The 18616-nt window shown below is 46.9% G+C and overlaps 1 protein-coding gene across 3 annotated transcripts in view; it reads left to right on the top strand.

Annotated features, from left to right (window-relative positions):
* TRABD2A (TraB domain containing 2A) overlaps nt 1-17478 on the top strand; it is a 57312-nt gene extending 39834 nt beyond the window's left edge. Inside the window, exons 5-7 of one of the 3 annotated variants that reach the window (XM_007970040.3) lie at nt 7084-7174; nt 14912-15163; nt 17027-17469. In XM_007970040.3, the coding sequence (XP_007968231.2) occupies nt 7084-7174; nt 14912-15163; nt 17027-17210 (527 nt within the window). In that variant the 3' untranslated portion in view covers nt 17211-17469. Of the gene's footprint in view, nt 1-654; nt 7175-14911; nt 15164-17026 lie in introns of those variants that run through there. The other 2 variants (XM_073023123.1, XM_038007171.2) reach the window with 2 other exon arrangements.
* The last annotated feature ends 1138 nt before the right edge of the window (nt 17479-18616 follow it).

Here is an 18616-nt window from a genome sequence, read left to right as displayed (position 1 = left end):
GGGAAAGCATTTTTGTCCTCTGAATTTCATACTTAATCCCAACTTCTTCCTGGTACTTTTCGCTTTGTAAACTTTCACTAAAAATATATCTGTCTTTACTCTTCTACCTGACAATGAGCCTTCCAAGTCCAAGGCCTGACACATCAGCTGTTACTGACTGTTAACAGCACACATGGAGAGAGAATAGGACAATTATTTTCTTTTGTGGGCTTCTTGAAATAAATTTTAACCCCCGGAGTGACTCTGACACAGAATTCTTTGCAGCCTCAGGAATTGAGGATAAAAATGCCAGAGGCTGGACAGTATGCAGAAAGATCATTTGCTGGGCTGGGCTTTGTTGTCTCATATTTTTCTGCTAACTTCATAAACTTAAACAAGTCATGTCCCTCAGTTTTTTTTACCAGTAAGATAGGGGGTTGGAGAGAAGCAACTCTGAAATGGCGGGGTGAGGGCCTCCAAAAACCTGTTCTTCCATAACAGCCATAAGAACACTGGAGAAAATAGTCAAAATCAAATTTTCCACAGCTCTGGAAATTAATTAAAGGTTTGCAACAATCCTAGAAGTGTTTATTTACGAAAACTGGATGAATTTTGATAGAAGCAGTGGGCTTTGTGGCATTTTAACTTGTTCTGTTTTTATCTCCCTTTTCCCAGCTTCACAGTAGTCTTGAAAATCAGGAGCCTTGAACTACAGTAACTGTGAAAACCATTTGCCTAATGGTTACTGGAGGGGACAGAATGGGTTCAAAGTTCCTCCAAAGCTCCATCCTCAAAGAATCATCACTATTTGACATGTCCAATAGCTCCCTGAAATTTCCATTCCCAAGCTTGTCTTCATTTGAACTGACTCAGAGCTTGCTCTGTGTGAATAGCTCTATTCTTACGGTGTTTGTTGAAAACAATCAGTGGCAGCAGTTTAACATCCTAGTTGCTGGAAATAGCAATATTAATTGAAGCTTACAAGAGGCTGCCCAAAAAACTTAAAACGAAAATACCATAGGGGATTTTGAAAAGCTCTAAAATATTCCTAGAAAGTCACATGCAGGCCGGGCATGGTGGCTCAAGCCTGTAATCCCAGCACTTTGGGAGGCCAAGACGGGCGGATCATGAAGTCAGGAGATCTAGACCATCCTGGCTAACCCGGTGAAACCCCGTCTCTACTAAAAAATACAAAAAAACTAGCCAGGCGAGGTGGCAGGCGCCTGTAGTCCCAGCTACTCCAGAGGGTGAGGCAGGAGAATGGCGTAAACCTGGGAGGCGGAGCTTGCAGTGAGCTGAGATCGGGCCACTGCACTCCAGCCTGGGCGACAGAGCGAGACTCCGTCTCAAAAAAAAAAAAAAAAAGAAAGTCACATGCATGAGAAGCGCTGTGCACATGCCCAGGAAGGACTTGAGAAGGTCCTAATCTCTCTCACCTCTGGCTGATCTTGAGGCTTTTTGTAAGCAGGGTGTGAAAGCTAAGGCAGGGTCATAAATTGCCTGCTGAAGCATCAAAGACATGCCCCCAAACTCACACAGCCCCTCTGCAAAGGTTGGGAAACTTACCAGTTCAAGGAATTTAAGGAAATCTCTGTTCAGTCATTAGCCAGCCACTAAGCTAACTGAGCAGATCCTTCAGTGATCACACACAACAAAGAATACAGACTTTAGAGACTTAGTCCTAGAAAATCACTGAACAAACAGCAACAACAATGCACCTGGGAAGAGGGGACAGGAGAAAATGATTTCCAGAGTTGGTATGTTATGTTATTTAAATGTCTAGTTTTCAATAAAAAACAATTATAAAACACAGAGAAAACTAGAAAGTATGGCCCATACCCAGGGAAAAACAAGCAACCGATAGAAGCTGTCCTTGAGGAAGTTAATATCTTGGACTTACTAGAAAAAGACTTTAACACTAGTTATTATGAATATGTTCAAAAACTAAAAGAGGCCAGGTGTGGTGGTTCGTGCCTATAATTCCAGCACTTTGGGAGGCTGAAGCAGATGGATCACTTGAGGGCAGGAGTTCGAGACCAACCTGACCAATATGGCAAAACCCTATCTCTACTAACAATACAAAAACTAGCCAGGCGTTGTGGTGCGCACCTATAATCCCAGCTACTTGGGAGGCTGAAGCAGGAGAATTGCTTGAACCTGGGAGGCAGAGGTTACAATGAGCTGAGATCACGCCACTGCACTCCAGCCTGGGCCACAAGAGTGAAACTCCATCTCCAAAACAAACAAACAAAAAAACACAAAAAACAAAAAAAAACACAAAAAATAAAAAACAAAAAACCCTAAAATGAACCACGACTAAAGAATTAAAGGAAAGTTTGAGAAGAAATCTCACCAAATACAGAATATCAATAAAAATATAAAAATTATTTTAAAAGAACCAAATAGAAATTCTGGATTGAAAGTACAGGAGCTGAAATGAAAAATTCACTAGGGGGGTGCTGAACAGTAGATTTGAACTGGCAGAAGAAGAATCAATATACATGAAGATAGGTTGATTGAGATGATTCAGTATGAGAAAGAGAAAGGAAAAGGAATGAAGAAAAATGAATAGATCTTCAGATACCTGTGAGACACCCTCAAGTGTGCCAATGTACACCTAATGGGAGTCTCAGAAGACAGGAGAGAAAAAAAGAAAGAAATAAAAAGAATATTTGAATTTAAAATTGCTCGAAAATGTCTCAAATTTGATGAAAAATATTACTCTGCACATTCAATCAATGAACTATAAGTTGTATAAAATCAAAACGTTTCACAACAAGGCATATCATAGCCAAACTGTCAAAAGCCAAAGACACAGAATCTTGAAAGCAGTGAGAGCAAGGCAGACAAAGGATCCCCAATAGGATTAACAGCAGATTTCTCATCAGAAGCCATGCGAGCCAGAAGGCTCTGGGGCACATACTCAAAATGCAGAAATAAAAGACTGTCAACAAACATTTCCACATCCAGCAAAACTCAAAAATGAAGGAGAAATATGTTGCATGTGAGCTGAACAGAATTTGTATTCTGCTGCTGTTGGATAAAGTCTTCTTTAAATGTCAATTAGATCAATTTGATTGATGATGCTCTTCAGTGCAACTATATTCCCTATCTGATAATTCCAGAATCTCTGTCATGTCTGAGTCTGGGTCTGATGCTTTCATTGTTTCTTCAGATTGTAATTTTTCTTGCCTCCCAGCGTGCCTTGTAATTTTTAATTGAAAGCTGGATATGATGTATCTGGCAATGGGAAGTAAGGGAAATATGTTTTTAGTGTGAGGGTTTAGGTTAATCTTTCTCAGAGTTGGGCTGTTTAATGTTTTGCTGTGGTCTGAATGTTCCTAAAAACTTGTGTGTTGAAACTTAATTATTATTGTCATAGTATTAAGAGGTGGGGCCTTTGGGAAGTGATTAAGACATGAAGGCTTCACATTCATGAGTGGATTCATGCTTTTAAAAGGACTGGAGGAAAGTAGCGTAGGCTCTTTTTTTGCCCTTGTGCCTCCCACCATGTGAAGATCTAGCATTAGCCCCTCCTGCCATGTGAAGACTCAGGAAGAAGGCCCTCATCTGGGCATGGTGGTGCATGCCTATAATCCCAGCACCTTGGGAGGCCACGGCAGGAAGATCACTTGAGCTCAGGAGTTTGAGACCAGCCTGGTCAACACAGTGAGACCTCACTTCTACAAAAATTAAATAAAAATTTAGCTAGGTATAGTTTGCCTATAGTCCCAGCTACTTGGGAAGCTGAGGTGAGAGGATCACTTGAACCCTGGAGGGTGAGGCTGAAGTGAGCTATGAACATGCCACTGCACTCCAGCCTGTGTGACACAGTAAGACTCTTGGTATTTAAAAAAAAAAAAAAAAAAAAAAGGCTCTCACCAGGCACTGAATGCCTATGCCTAGATTTTGGACTTCCCAGCCTCTAGAACTGTGATAAATAAATTTCTATTATTTATAAATGACCTAGTCTGTGGTATTTTGTAATAGCAACACAGACTAAGGCATGTTTGATGTACCTCTGAATCCCAGAGGCTTCAGTTTCCTCTAGTGTCCTCTAGTTTTTCCTCTAGTTTTTTTGTCTTTGTGTTTTCTTAAGAACGTTTCTTAAATAGAGTCTGAGTCTTGCTGCATTTTCACCTGTAATCCACTATTATTTTACTGGAGCCCTATTGATGTGATGGTAAAGTGAAGATACCATTTCATACTTGGCTATAATAAAAAAGATGGATAGTAAAAGGTTTTGGTGAAGACATGGAGAAATTGGCACCCTCATACATTGCTACTGGGAATGTAAAATGGTGTAGCCATTTTGGAAAACTGTTTAGCAGTTTTTCAAAATTAAACATGGGGCTACCATTTGATCCAGCATTTCAACTTCCAGATATATGCCTAGAAGAATTGAAAACATATATCCACACAGAAATTTGTACACAGATGTTCATGGCAGCATTATTTATAATAGCCAAAAAGTGGAACCAAACCAACTGTCCATCAACTGACATGGATAAATAAAAGGTGATATATATACACACAATGGAATATTATTTGGCCATTAAAAGGAAAGAGGTACTGATACATGGTACTACATGGATGAACTTTGAAAACATTATGCTAAGTGAAAATAGCCCGTCATAAAATCATATGATTATATTTATATGAAATGTCCAGAACAGGCAAATCTATAGAGACAGAAAGTATTCATAGATTAGTAGGTGCCAGGGGCTGGGGTCAGAAGGTTGAAAATGTTTTAAAATTAGATAGTGGTCGTGCTTGCACGACTTTCTGAATATGCAAAAAAATCAATGAATGGCATACTTTAAAAGAATGAATTTTATGTTATATGAATTATATTCAAATATTAATAAAACTTATAGAAATATGAGGGGTTTGGGTCCCACATCATGCTCATTGAAAAGTTCTGCCACAAAACAAATTGCAGTTTGTGCCCTCAGCAGTGCCTGTGAGTATGTGGCAGTTTTCTTCTTCTGTAAGTCGTGTGTTTCATGTCATGTGCACATTTCTACTGTCTCAACAAATGGCTTCCTGTAACAAAGCTGTTAGCCTGGGCCTCACTCTTGAGGCACCGTAACAGTAGTGCAGGCCCCAGATGAGAAAGTTAGGAAACAGAGCCAGTGGTGGTGTCCCAGTGCCCCACCCTGGGTCTGCGTGGATGGAAGGTGCCCAGGTGCTGGAGTGTGGGTTTTTGCTTTCCACTCCTGCCAGACTTAGGTGAGCTCCCAAAAGCTTCCCCTGTGTCCAGTGCAGGGGCAATGGGGCGCTGGGGAGAGGGGAAAGGTCAACTGAGTTCTGGGCTGGCGGGAGGCTGGGGCATAGCTTGGTCTGAGCAGTTCGGTGGGCGGGCCCTCGTGGTGGGGGTTGTGCCAGGCAGGTGGCACAGGCAACATCAACACCTGAGCTTTCCCATTACTCAGGGCTCGATTTGTGATACTGATGCAGTGCTAGATGGGGGCGTCGGGAGTGCCCAGGGGCTGTGACCCCCATCTAGCACCGGCTCCTTCTAGGGCAAAGTTATCTTCCTGTAGCCGCTTTCTCTCTGGGCCTTCTGAAGGCTAAGTTGAGCAGAGGAAACTACAGAAATTGCTCCCAAACACATTACTGTGTGCTTTTAGAACTTAAAAGCTGTGTGGTTAGCGAACTTTTAATTGCAAAATGAGGATATCTGAAAACAGAAAGTACTGGAGTTTTAAAATCAAGCAGCAACTTTTGTCATGGGGATGTGGATATAAAATGCGAAGATTACAAATGGAAATCACCTTTGCAGTAGAAGAAAAATTGAAGTCAGAAGTGCTAAGTGGAAACGATAATCACTTGTTCTAAATTGCCAGTTCCTTATTTGCAAACGAATAACCTAGGATGAGTGGTGCAAGACACGACTTTTTTTCTTATTTAGGTGTTGATCTTAAATCAGCTCATGCTGATTTTTGGCTCCTGTTTGCCAGGGTTACTTCTCCAGTGGCCTCCTCTCCTACCCCACATTTCTAGGTTACAGCTGTCATCCCTGCACTGGCCGATGTCTAGGCTGGTCTAGGCTGCGGGGAGGAGAGGGGAGGATGGGAGGGAATGGTTTTGCCAAACTTCCCTTTCTGAGCCTCTGTTGACCCATGAACCCCACCTTTGATGCATGAGGGTGAAAATGAAAGCAGGAACCATGGGCCTCCTGCTTCCTTCTTGGGGCCTATTTGCTGTACTGCCACAGGCTCCCAGGGTTCCCTGGTTGTGACTCCTGAGACCATAGTGGGTTTGTCCTATGCAGAAACCTCCAAGAAGGACAGATCTTAGATTAGGTTGCCTTTACTTTTTCTAGAAAGTGGTGATTGGGAAGTAGCTATTCCTTCGGTCCCACCAGCCTCCCTGTTTTCTCAGAGAGCACATTTGCATTCCATCCTGTAGTTGGGAATTCTCCCCTGCCCCCCGCTTTTTTAAATTGAGACAGAGTCTTGCTCTGTCATCCAGGCTGGAGTGCAGTGGTGCAATCTCGGTTCACTGCAACCTCCGCCTCCCGGGTTCAAGTGATTCTCCTGCCTCAGCCTGTTGAGTAGCTGGGATTACAGGTGCCCGCCACCATGCCTGGCTAATTTTTGTATTTTTAGTAGAGATGGGGTTTCACCATGTTGGCCAGGTGGGTCTTGAACTCCTGACTTCAGGTGATCCACCCGCCTCGGCCTCCCAAAGTGCTGGGATTATAGGTGTGAGCCACTGTGCCCAGCCTGAATTCTTGTATTTTCTCTAGACCAGTGTCCTCACCTTTCAGGATCCTGCTCACATATCACCTCTTCTGGGAGGTCTTACCAGGTTGCAGTTTGATGTCCAGGCTCTCCCCTTAGTTGTGTGACTTCAGGTAACTCGCTGCATTGTTCTGATCTTCAGTGTCATCGTCTCTGAAATGCTACTGATGCTGCCCTGCCTGCCTTGCAGGACTGTTGGCAGGCCTGATTCCAGAAGCTCTCTGGAACTGTACTGTGCTGGACAGATAGGCAGGGGGCTTGGCAGGGTAATTGCTTGGTTCTAGGGTGTGTGTTTGGGAAGTATGATTGGTGGTCCTGGGAGCTGCAGCATTTCAGACTGTTTTTCTCACTGCAGGTCATTTCATGGGCAACAACACAGTGCTGGATGTTTTGCGGCGTGAAGGCTATGAGGTAGAACACGCCCCTGCTGGACGACCCATCCACAAGTAACCGCCCTGTGCTTCTATCTTGGCTGGGGAGCTGAGACCCTCATGGGGCTGCCTGGGCACCAGGGTGGGCTGAGGAACTCCAGAGAACCCCTGCCTGGTCATTTCCCCCACACTTGACCTTACATGGACATTTGGCACCAACTCGGCTGGCTTTGTGTGGCTGGGGCTGTGCCAGACGTGGTTGGCAGGGTGGACACTTTGGACTGCAGAGGCCACACTGGCCTTTTTCTCAGTGGTGTTTGGGGAGCAGGGGAAGGTGAAGGGAAGGTTGCCTAGGGGTCGAAGGGTGGGGAAAGGAGGAGTAATTAGGCTTAATGTCCAGTGTCCTTTGCCCTAGGTGTTTTGGAAGTTTTCGGGAGGCAGAGTTGGGCCATGACCGTGGTAAATACACCAGAGGGGTTGGGGTGAAGGGAGTGCATGTCTGACCCCTCTCAGGGGCAGGAGAAAGTCCCTTCTCTTTCTCTGAGCTGTTTCCTCCTCCCTAGGTTTTTTTTGTCTCTCTCTCTCTCTCTCTTTTTTTTTTTTTGCCAAACTGCCCTGTGCCCCTGCAGACCCTTCTGTAAAGAACTCAGGGGGCCCTCAGCAATGCTGTCCACCCACTGGCCTCCCAACTGGTCGTCCATCCTGGTGGGCCCCAGGTGTCCTTCCCCTTCCCCTGTAGTAGTCTGCTTGGGCTGTCATAGCAACCACCACAGACTGAGTGATTTAATTAACAGAAATGCATTTCTCACAGTTCTGGAGGCTGGAAGTCCCAGCTCAAGGTGTCAATGGGACTGGTTTCTTTTGGGACCCCTTTGCTTGACTTGTAGATGGCCGTCTTCTCTTCCTGCTGGCACGTGGCATTTTTTCCCGTAAGCGAGCATCCCTGGCCTCTCTTCTAGTAAGGACACTGGTCTTATTGGACTAGGGCCCTCATTTTAACTGAATCACCTCTTTAAAGGCCTTAACTCCAAATGGTCACATTCTGAGGTACTGGGGATTGGAGCTTCAACATGTGAATGTGGCGGGCACCCATCAGCCCCTCATATCCCCTCCATTCCTCTGGCCCCCACTCCCTCCCGATCCACGGTCAGCAGCCCCCCTCTCCTGGCAGAGGTCTCCGCTGTAGCGAGAGTGCTCCAGGATGCAAACGCCCATCCCCTGACAGAGGATCCAGCAGTTTTGTCTGCCCGAAGGCCGCCCATCTCCAGCTGCCCTCTTTCTCCTCAGAAGGCCCCCCTTCACTGCACCTTGTCTCCCTGTTCCCCCTCACCCCAGGGGCTCCTGCCTGGCAGAAGCCATGATTTTTCCAGTCTCCCTCCAAGCAGGAAATCCTGGATACATCCTGGACTTCTCTTATCCCCACCTGTCTTCATGCCCTGTATTCAGTATGTCAGTACTGACCGCCCTTCGCAGAGCACCTTCTAGCTTACGGAAGGGCTGACATGAGACTGCTCATTTCCCTCCTCCACCAGGCTTTTGTCTTCGCTGGGATTTGTCCTTCTCCATTGCCATGGCCACCGCCCCATTCCAGGCCCTTCTCCCTCTGGTTCACGCTTCACCCTCCTGCGGGACTAATCTTTCCAGTGTCCTATATTCAAACCCTCCGTGGTTTCATATTGTTCTCTTTCGAGGTCATTGTCTTCACGCGGAGGTCTTGGCACTCAGACCCTATTCTTCCAGCACGGATCTGCTGGTTGCTTCAGAAGAGCTTCCATCCTGTCCTGGCCTCTTCACCTTTACTGACGCTACTTCCCCCGTCTGAGGAGCCCTCCTCTCCTCCCCTTGACCCGGAGGAGCCCGCCCCTGCCTGAGTCAGCTCTGCTGCAGGCTCACGTCTCCTGCCTCTCTCCTTCCTGTTCTCCTTCAGGTCTGGAGGAGCCAGCCCTTAGGGGTTCTCTGTGCCCTGCAGGACTGTGGGTCTTTCCTCCCTCACTGGTCTCTGGTCCCTTCTCAGCTCTTCCTGCCGGGCTGACTGGACTGGGGTTCAACGCACTGTCCCTAGGGTGCTGGAGAGGGCCCTACCTGGGGTGTGTGTGTGTGTGTGTGTGTGTGTGTGTGTGGTGTGTAATGTGTGTGGAGTATGTAATGTTTGTGTGTGTGTGTCTGGTGTGTGGTGTGTGTGAGGGGTGTGTGTTGTGTGTGTGTGATATTTGTGTGCAGGGTTTGTGTGGTATGTATCTAGTGTGGAATATGTATGTGTGGGGTGTATGTGTGTGTGTGTCGTGTGCATGTGTATGGTGCATGTGTGGTGCATGTCTGGTGTGTGTGTTTGGTACGTGTGTGTGTGAGGGGTGTGTGTGGTGTGTGTAGTGTGGATGTGTGTGGTACATGTCTGGTGTGTGTGTGTAGGTATTGTGCCTGTGTGTTTTGCATGTTTGGTGTGCGTGTTTGTGTGTGTGTGGGGTATGTGTGGTGCATGTCTGATGTGTGTGTTGTGTACGTGTGGGGTGTGTGTTGTGTTGTGGTACGTGTGGTGTGTGTGTGTGTAGTGTGTGTGGTACGTGTGGTGTGTGTGGTATGTGTGGTGTGTGTGTATTGTGTGTGTGTGGGGGGTATGTGTGGTGCATGTCTGATGTGTGTGCTGTGTATGTGTGGGGTGTCTGTTGTGGTATGTGTGGTGTGTGTGGTACGTGTGTTGTGTGTGTGTGTTCCTGGTTGTTCCCAGACTCCTTAATTCTGCCTCTAACTCTGACACCTGCCCTTAGGGAAAGGAAGGTCAGGAGTCGCTCTTTTTAGAAGCTTTCCAGGAGATTCTGATGCCCAGTGAAGGCTGAGAACCAGTGTTCTCACTTTCCTGGGGAGGAAAAGAACATTTATTGGTGGATCATCAGGTGGTAGCCAGGTTTATATGAGCTCTCTGTTAATGCTCAAAATCAGCCTGAAGAAACTGTGAAAGGCCACGCAATTAACCAGGACCAGGAAATAACCCAGACCCATCCACCTCCTAAACCTTTTCTTTCTACCCTTTCTTCTCCCACCTTTTACTTCCTAGCCTCTATGTCTTTGTTCATGCAGTTTCCTCTGCCAGAGATTCTTTCCCTACCCACACTACTCCCAGTTCTCTCTATCAGAATCTGTGAGATCCAGCACAATTGTCACATCTTCCTCCATTGCTCCAGCCTGGGTTCATCCTGTGCATGACCCCAAGGAACCTACAGTTTGTGCAAGAGCTCTTTCTTTCTTCTAGAGCCTTCTGGACAAGGATCTAATTTTCAAAATTGGATTTCCAGGAGTACCTATCCTGGCATCTGGCACATGATGGGATCTCAAATAGGATTGATTGCTGATGTGCCACTATCATTGCCGGTGCTGCTCACGTGCATTCATTTATTCAGCCAGTGGGGGACCTGAGGGGTGAACGTGCATACAGTGGTCCCAGGTGAAGCCATGAGAGAGGATGAGGTCTCCAAAGGAGCTCCTGTTCAGGAAGAAGGGACAGGGTCCTGGGAAGCTAAGGACCCAGGGAAGAGGGTTGGGGGAGAATGCCCACAAAGACGGGCTGGCAAGGAGGACCAGGGCAGTAGGGGGATACCTGTTTCCTTCTTCCCCTCCTCGGCAGCCATATGGTAGTCCTTAAGGGATGATTCTGGTCATGTGGAACTTGAATCTGGGGCAGGCTGGTGTGGCTGGGGACATGAGGGCTGTTAACTGGTGATCTAGCTTACTTCAGGCCCTGCCAGCTCCCTTAGTCTTGGGGTAAGCCAGTATTGGGGAGACAGAGATGGGTGTGCATGTTGGGGTGTGGGGAGGGCAACTAGCAGCTGCCACTCTCCACTTGTCAGCAGGCTGGAAAACACAGGAAATCCTCCTGAATGTGAGGCTGCTATTCTTTCAGCAGAGAAGAGAAAGAGATGGGGTTCCTGTTAGGCTAATCTGCAGAGGGCTTAGCCAGTTCCTCCCTCCCCCCCCGGGATAATGGATACTATGTTAGTTTTCTATTGCTGCTATAACAAATTATCATAAACTCAATGGCTTAGAACAACACAGATTCATTATTTTATAGTTCTGGAAATCAGAAGTCTGACACAGGTCTCACTGGCTGAAATTAAGGTGTGGGCTTGGCTGCATTCCCTTCTGGAGGTTCTAGATAATTTGTTTTCTTTTCCTTTCCAGCTTCTAGAGGCTGCCCACATTCCTTGGCTCGTGGAGCCTTCCATCTTCAAAGCCAGCAATGTTGCATCTCTATAACCATTCTTCCATAGTCATATCCCCTGCTGACCACAGAAGGGTTCTCTGCTTTGTTAGATTGGGCACACCTAGATAATCTGGGCTACTCTCCTCATCTTAAGGTCCTTAACTTAATCACACCTGCAAAGTTCCTCTTACCATGTAAGGTAACATGTTCAGAGCTTCCAGGGGCAAGATCATGGACATCTTTGGGGATCTGGCAGATGTCCCTTTGGTTACACAGTGGGATGCTCTAAGGTTCTGATCAGCCCTGCTAGGGTTTATACAGCTTCACTTATTCTCAGAGGACTGGGAGAAAGAGGGATGTACCTGAAGTAAGGATCTACTGAGTGTTCAGCACTGTGTGAAGCATGGTGTTTGGGCTATTTTAATCCTCACAGCAACAAAGTTGGATAGGTTAATTTTATACAAGCAGCAGAGGCTCAGAAAGGTCAATTATCTTGTCTAAGGCTCCAAGCCTGGGGTCTTTTCCTTGTCAACCAGTGTGTTTCTTTCTTGGAGACTTCTATGGAGCGAGGAGGCTGCGTGAAATGCAGGTAGGGGGCAAATAGGCTATCAGCACAAGGGGGTAGCCCTATATTGTAGCCAAAATGACCATGGGCTTAGCCTTTGTGGGTAGAAGTTTAGCTAAACTGTGAGAATCCAGGTGGGTCAAAACATGATAATCTAGATCTTGAGCCTGTGACGGGATCCAGCCCAGAGGCTCTATGATGGATTGGGTGTGTTCAGCAGCTGGGATTTTCTATTTGAGGCAGAAGAACAGTCACCTCTATTGACCTAGAGACCCTTAAACCCCTGTCTGAGTCCATGTGAGCATTTGTCTGTAGGATCTCCCTGGAGATTACAGTGACACTAATTTCTACTCTCTATATTTTCTGCAATGAGGATGGATTAGCTTTATGACGTGAAAAAAATCTCAACAATGAATGTTACTTAAAAACAGCAAAGAATTGGCCAGGTGCGGTGGCTGACACCTATAATCCCAGCATTTTGGGAGGCTGAGGCGGGTGGATCACGAGGTCAGGAGTTCAAGACCAGCCTGGCCAAGATGGTGAAACCTTGTCTCTACCAAAAATACAAAAAAATTAGCTGGGCCTGGTGGCACGTGCCTGTAATCCCAGCTATTTGGGAAGCTGAGGCAGAGAATTTCTTAAACCTGGGAGGCGGAGGTTGCAGTGAGCCGAGATTGTGCTACTGCACTCCAGCCTGGGCGGCAGAGCAAGACTCTGTCTCAAAAAAAAAAAAAAAAAAAGATGGCACAGAATCCTTCTTGTAACCTTGTGCAGGTCAGTTTCCTCTCTCGGGTCTTCAGTTTCCTCAGTTATAAAGTAGGTATTATGATTCCTTAGGACTCCTTAGCTCAGAAATATGAGGGAAATAAAAACCAGGAAGAGTAAAGCTAATTTCTTCCTGACCCCTACTCTCCAACCCCCACCCAGGGCTATTAACATGGCTCTTAAGCCCTGGCCTTGGCTACCTGGAGTTTCTGGGGTGAGATCTTTGTTTGTTGTGAGTTGAACAGAAACAAAGCTATGATTTGTCTCACTGTGAGGACCCACTGTTTCAAGCCATAGAACACAGCCCTAGTGAGATTGAGACCATGTTCCTTGCTAAATCAAAGCAACAGACTTTTCTTGAGTGCCTACCATGTACCAGGACCTGTTTGGGTCATATGGAGGCTAAGGATGACAAAGACATAGTCTCTGCCATGGGCAGAGGGCTTGGTGGGTGTGGAGCTGCCTGACCATCTGCTCTTGAACCCTCTAGGACAGCGGCCCCCAACGTTTTTGGCACTAGGGACTAATTTTGTGGAAGAAAATTTTTCCAGGGGAGGGGGGGATGGTTTTAGGGTGAAACTGTTCTACCTCATATCAGGTTTAGATTCACATAAGGAGCGTGCAACCTAGATCCCTAGCACACACAGTTCACAGTAGGGTTTGCGATCCTATGAGAATCTGATGTCCCTGCTGATCTGAGAGGATGTGGAGCTCAGGTGGTTATATGGTTGCTTGCCTGCTGCTCACATCCTGCTGTGTGGCCCATTTCCGAACAGGTCACAGATTAGTGCTAGTCCATGGCTGGGGGCTGGGGACCCCTGCCCTAGGAGGCCACCTAAATCCTGGAGAGCTGTAGTGGGGGCACATTCCCTTTTGAGGCTCTAGTTTCTTTGTTGTAATAATGAAAGGGTTCATTTAAGTGGCTTCACAGTTATGTACCAGGCGTTGTGCTGAGCTCAGGAGACAATAATATATTAAGCCCTGTCCTCCAGTAACCTTCTAGCTATGACTTTATGTTTCTGGGGTCCTTAGTCTCAGGTTCAGAGTAGGGGCCTTTTTAAATCTTTTGCCATTTTAGGAATTCCCTTCTTTTATATTTTTTGCCCAATATAAGTCTTTCCCTTTTTTGCTTTCCTTCTTGTATACCTCCACCCTTCCTCACACAAGGCCATTAATACTAACTGACTTCTCAGACTCTGCCATGTTGTGGCTCAGAACTGAGGCCCACTCTGGTAAAGCAGATGGTTCATCAAGGCTGATTTGGAGTAATTGAGTTCTTATATGTGCTGGTCAGTGGCACCTACATCATTGGATGGGGAAAACCCTAGACATGGCACATCCACTGCTCCCCTGCCTCAGGCAGATGGGAGTTTCAGGACCCTCACTCCCTACCTACATCAGGAGACAATGGGATTGACATCTAGTAGAATTCTTCTCTTTCTGCTCCCCCATTCCCTTCACCAAACCCTTGACAAAATTCTGTTGTTGGAAGAAACTTGATCCTTCTAGTAGCTTATTTCTTCACACTCAAAGTATTTGGTGACTATAGTCACTTTTAGGGGAAAACTAGAAGTGAGTCTGAGTTTCCCATTAGTTGTGAAAATATCTCTTTGGGAAAGATGATTTAAGGACAAATCTGTGATTAAGTGGTTTGAAGACAGCCCTGAGAGCCTCTTCCTGAATAAAGCCCTCATGAGGGTACACAAAGGATTAAGAGGGTTAAGAGCTACTTCACTGGTTTTAAGCAAATGGCATTTAAACGTTTTCCATCTGTCTTTAAAAGCTTTACTGTTCACTAGTCAGTGGTGACATTTGCCTGTATTTGGGAGGCGGAGGCGGGAGAATCACTTGAGCCCAGGAGTTTGAGGCTACAGTGAGCTATGATTGGGCCACTGCACTCTAGCCTGAGTTACTGAGAGAAACCTGGTCTCTAAAAAAAAAAAAGCCATAATTGTCAGTGATTTTCTAGACAGTGCTGACCTGTTCATTGTTGGAAAAGTACAGTAATTACTGTACATGTAATAGTTTAAAAATCTTGAATCTTTCTCCCCAGGACTAGGGGATTTGGAGAGGGTAGAGTGAGGATATCTGAGGGGGAAAAAAAAAGGCGTCAAAGAGATCAATTCCCAAGGTAATTTCAAGAACTGGGTAATTTCTGCCCTTCCTGGCCAGCTTGAACTTTCAGGTTATCTGCCGTCATCGTGAAACCTGAGGTGTAAGAGAGCTGGGGAGGGCGCCATGCTGTGTGAGCCTCCTCCAAAGACCTCCTCCTTCCACTTGTGTACAGAGGGAAGAGTAAAAAGACCTCCACACAGCCCACCCCGTCCACCATCTTTGCTCCAAAAGTGCCTACCTCCGAAGTACCGACACCGGAAGCCATATCCTCGGTGCACTCAACGCTGCCGCCCCTTGTGTCTCGGCCTGGAAGTGCCCACCCTCCCAGTGATGCCGAGCAGAAGTTCCGGAAGAAGCGGAGGCGGCCACGGCGGAGGCAGCGACTCCGGCAATTCAGCGATCTGTGGGTCCGCCTGGAGGAGAGGTCAGGCTGGGTCGGGTTGGCATCCACCTTTACTCTAGTGAGCGGAGCCAGGAATGCCCCTCACACTGGTTGCAATGGGAACCCCCCTCATGGAGCAACCTTTCCCTTTCCTCATGACCCCAGGCACCCTTTTTCTGTCCACTGTGACAGAAGCGAATCCAGATTTAAGGTAGTTGCTTCAAGCCAGGGCAAGGGCAACATGTTTATGCTTGTTAAAGAACAAGTTTTCGGGTAGGATGAGTCCGTTAAAAGTGGAAGGCATCTGGAAAGGTTGCAAAGAACTTGATTTTTCAGATCTTTCTCCATGGCAGATTTAGGGAGAGTGCCGTAGATTTGCAGAGCTGTAAGCAGCTCGGTAGGAATGGGCATGTTTAACTCCCACATTGTAAGGGAAGAGTTGTGACCCTACACTGAATGTAGTCTCAGAGATGGCTGGGGAGTAGATCAGAGGTGGATAGGCAAGCCTGAGTCTGCAGGGCACAAGGCTTCTGGAAGAACTACCCCAGAGAGGCTGGGAGCAGGAATCCAGTTAAATTAATCTCAGGTTTATTGAGTCCCTCCTTTGTGCCTGCTGTTGTGTTGGATGCTGTGTGTATGGGGCCAATCAGACACAGGCCCTGCCTTCATGGAACTTGCATTCTGGTGAGGAAGATGGATTTTTGAGTAGATAATCTGCAATGGAAGTGTAAGGTGCTGTGGGTGTGTGTGTTTGTGGTGCATGGGGTGTGTGTGTGTGTGTGTGTGTGTGTGTGTGTGTGTGTTGGAGGTTACTACTTAGGGTCAGAGGTCAGGAAAGTCTTCCCTTGAGGAAGCATCCTTTTGGCTTATACTGACTAGAAGCCAAAGTGGAACCTTGTGAATAGAGCTTCTGAGTCTGGATCAGTAGATTCAGGGATCCAGTGCCTGCACAGGTGCTTAATAAATGTAGAATGAGTGAGTGAGTGAGTGAACAACTGAGTAGGGAAGGGGAACAGTTGAGGGCGGAGGGAACAATGTGAAAGTCTGGTTGGAGGGAACGATTGTGTTAAAGAAGCCGAGATAAAGTAATTCTGGCTGGGGCCTGGGAAGTGAAGGAGTAGTGAGGTGAGATGTGTCTAGAGAGGTAAACAGGGAGGGAAGTAGGGAGCCATTGAAAGGTTTGAAGCAGACATGTGAGATGCTGTGTGATTTGCATTGTAAATGGACAGAAGCTGGCAGCCAGATGGGACCTGGAGAACGGGGACAGCTTCTGATGGTGTTCATGTCCCACGGTGACTCATGAACTATCCTCCATTGACAGAGAAAATTGACCTGTTTAGTACTTTTTCCAACAAGGCCATTGGTGGCCACGGGGTTGGGCATTTTATACCTCAGCTAAGGTGAAAGATCTGGGTAAGTCTGAGGTCATGGGTCCCTCAGCTTGAACTGTCTTGACCTGGTATGCCTACATGCTGTGCACATCAGGCCTGGACTTGGGCAGGTGAGAGAGGCAGAGACCCAGGGAGGAATCTGCATGGTCTGGCTCTGCCTCTGTGGTGGCCAGTGAGGAGGGTCCCTGCCTAAGATTGCCCAGAGGCTAGTGATTAGCAAACTTTGAATTGGGTCTTATATGAAGACTTTCACTAATCTTTGAATGAAGAACCAAATAGCCAGGGACAGTTGGCTAGTCTGCTGGTCTTAGTATCCTCTGCCATTTGGTTTTCTGGTGGCAGTGGCCAAAGACATGAAAGAGGACCAGAGATATAGGAAGCCTATTAACATACTAATACCCATTCCTTTCTTTAAGGAGGGGAGATGAAGAGAAGCTGTGTGGGCATTTGGGGGCCTTGGCGTGTGCAGTGGTTTCTGCTGTGCCTTCAGACTGTCTTTCTCTTTGCCTCCTAGTGACATGGTCCCGCAACTCCAGGTCCGTGTCCTGGACAGGCACATCTCCACTGAGCTGCAGCTCCCTCGTCATGGGCATTCCCACCACAGCCAGATAGTGGCCAGCAGTGCCTGCCTGTCTCTCTGGACTCCTGTGTTCTGGGTGCTGGTGCTGGCTTTCCAAACAGAGACACCTCTCCTGTAACGACCGGAAGCACCAGGCTAAGACCCTGACCCCTCGGACTTGAAGGATGGCCATTCCTGTACTCCACATTCTGGTCTAGCCTTGTTGGGCCCAATCCAACACTTAAAAAGAAGCCCAGTGTTGATTCTTCTCTTTCCAAGGAATGAGACTTTGGGTTATCCAACTTTGGGGGGAGGTGTACAGTTTTGTAACATAACGAGTTGTGTGAAAATAAATTATAAATGAGTTGTATGCAAATAAAACCTTTTTTTGTGTAGATTTTTATTCATGATGTGTATATATCAGGCAGACAACTTCTCTCACACCCTAAATCCTTTCACTGCTTCCCCCTAGGCCCTGCACTTCTCAGCTGTAGCTCTGATCCCTTCCGGCCCTGGCTTTGTATCCTGACCCTTTCTTCTTTCTGCTCCCTTTCTTTGTGCCACTCTTGGTTCTGGATGCAGGGGAGTCAGTGGGCCATGGAACTTGTGGTCTGCACCTCTCTATTCAAGCTCTGGTGAATAGGGTGCTCCCTGTGCCCTAAGAGATGCTTTCATTTTGTATAATGTGTGTGTCTCACTGAGAGACTGAGTGGGGGGGTGGGGGGAGTGGGTAGGCTTTGTCAGAGGTGCTGTGCAAGAAAGTGGTTTTCAAACTACCCCCAATCCCCATCTTGTTATTTATTATTCACATGTTTATTGTAAATGTCTTTTCTAAATACAAATCTTATTGGGACTCTATAAAATGTGTAAGAGTAGAACTTCCCCAGTTGAATCTGAAATGGGAGCTTTTAACCCTGCCCAGGTGATCTCTCTCCCCTAACCACCATGGTTCCAGATCAGGGTCTCCCACCTGTGGCAAGCGTCCTTTATGGTCCTGGGCTTCTGAGTAGCCCACAAAAACCCTAGATAGAATGTCTGTCCAGGGCTTGGGTGGGGTCAATAAGAAGAAGTTGTATTTGTTCCCTAATCTGGCTTAGGGTAAGGCTGATTGTCTGGATTTGTAGCTCTGGCTTCCCTTCCTTTTCTGAGGCTTTTGTGGGTTCATGCTCAGTTATTTCCAGGGCCCAGAAGATCTCAGTGGCCTTACTGAAACAGTAGTGTGGTGGCACTTAGGATCCATGTCCACCACTTTGGTTCCATTCTGCACCATCTGTGTTGCAGGGGTAGGCGGGCAAAAACTCCCAAATCCCCCTGCTGCTGTGTTCGATTCTCCTAATGAGATACACTCATGGGATATTTGGAAAACAAAAGTGGGCAGAGGGAACTTTTCTTGAGCAGGGGGCATGGTTATGTACAGGCTTCAGCAGACACAAGTTTGTGCAGTGGTCAGTCTCTGTAGCCCTCTCTATTCCCCTGCTTCAGCGTGGAGTAGCTGTGAGGTTGGCACAATTTTTCCTTCAGGGTTCCCACCTTGGAGTACAGATG

Source organism: Chlorocebus sabaeus, chromosome 14, assembly GCF_047675955.1.
Source record: "Chlorocebus sabaeus isolate Y175 chromosome 14, mChlSab1.0.hap1, whole genome shotgun sequence".
In the NCBI taxonomy this organism is placed as follows: Eukaryota; Metazoa; Chordata; class Mammalia; order Primates; family Cercopithecidae; genus Chlorocebus; species Chlorocebus sabaeus.
Note: the sequence above shows the minus strand (reverse complement) of the source record. Positions and strands in the feature narration are given on the sequence as shown.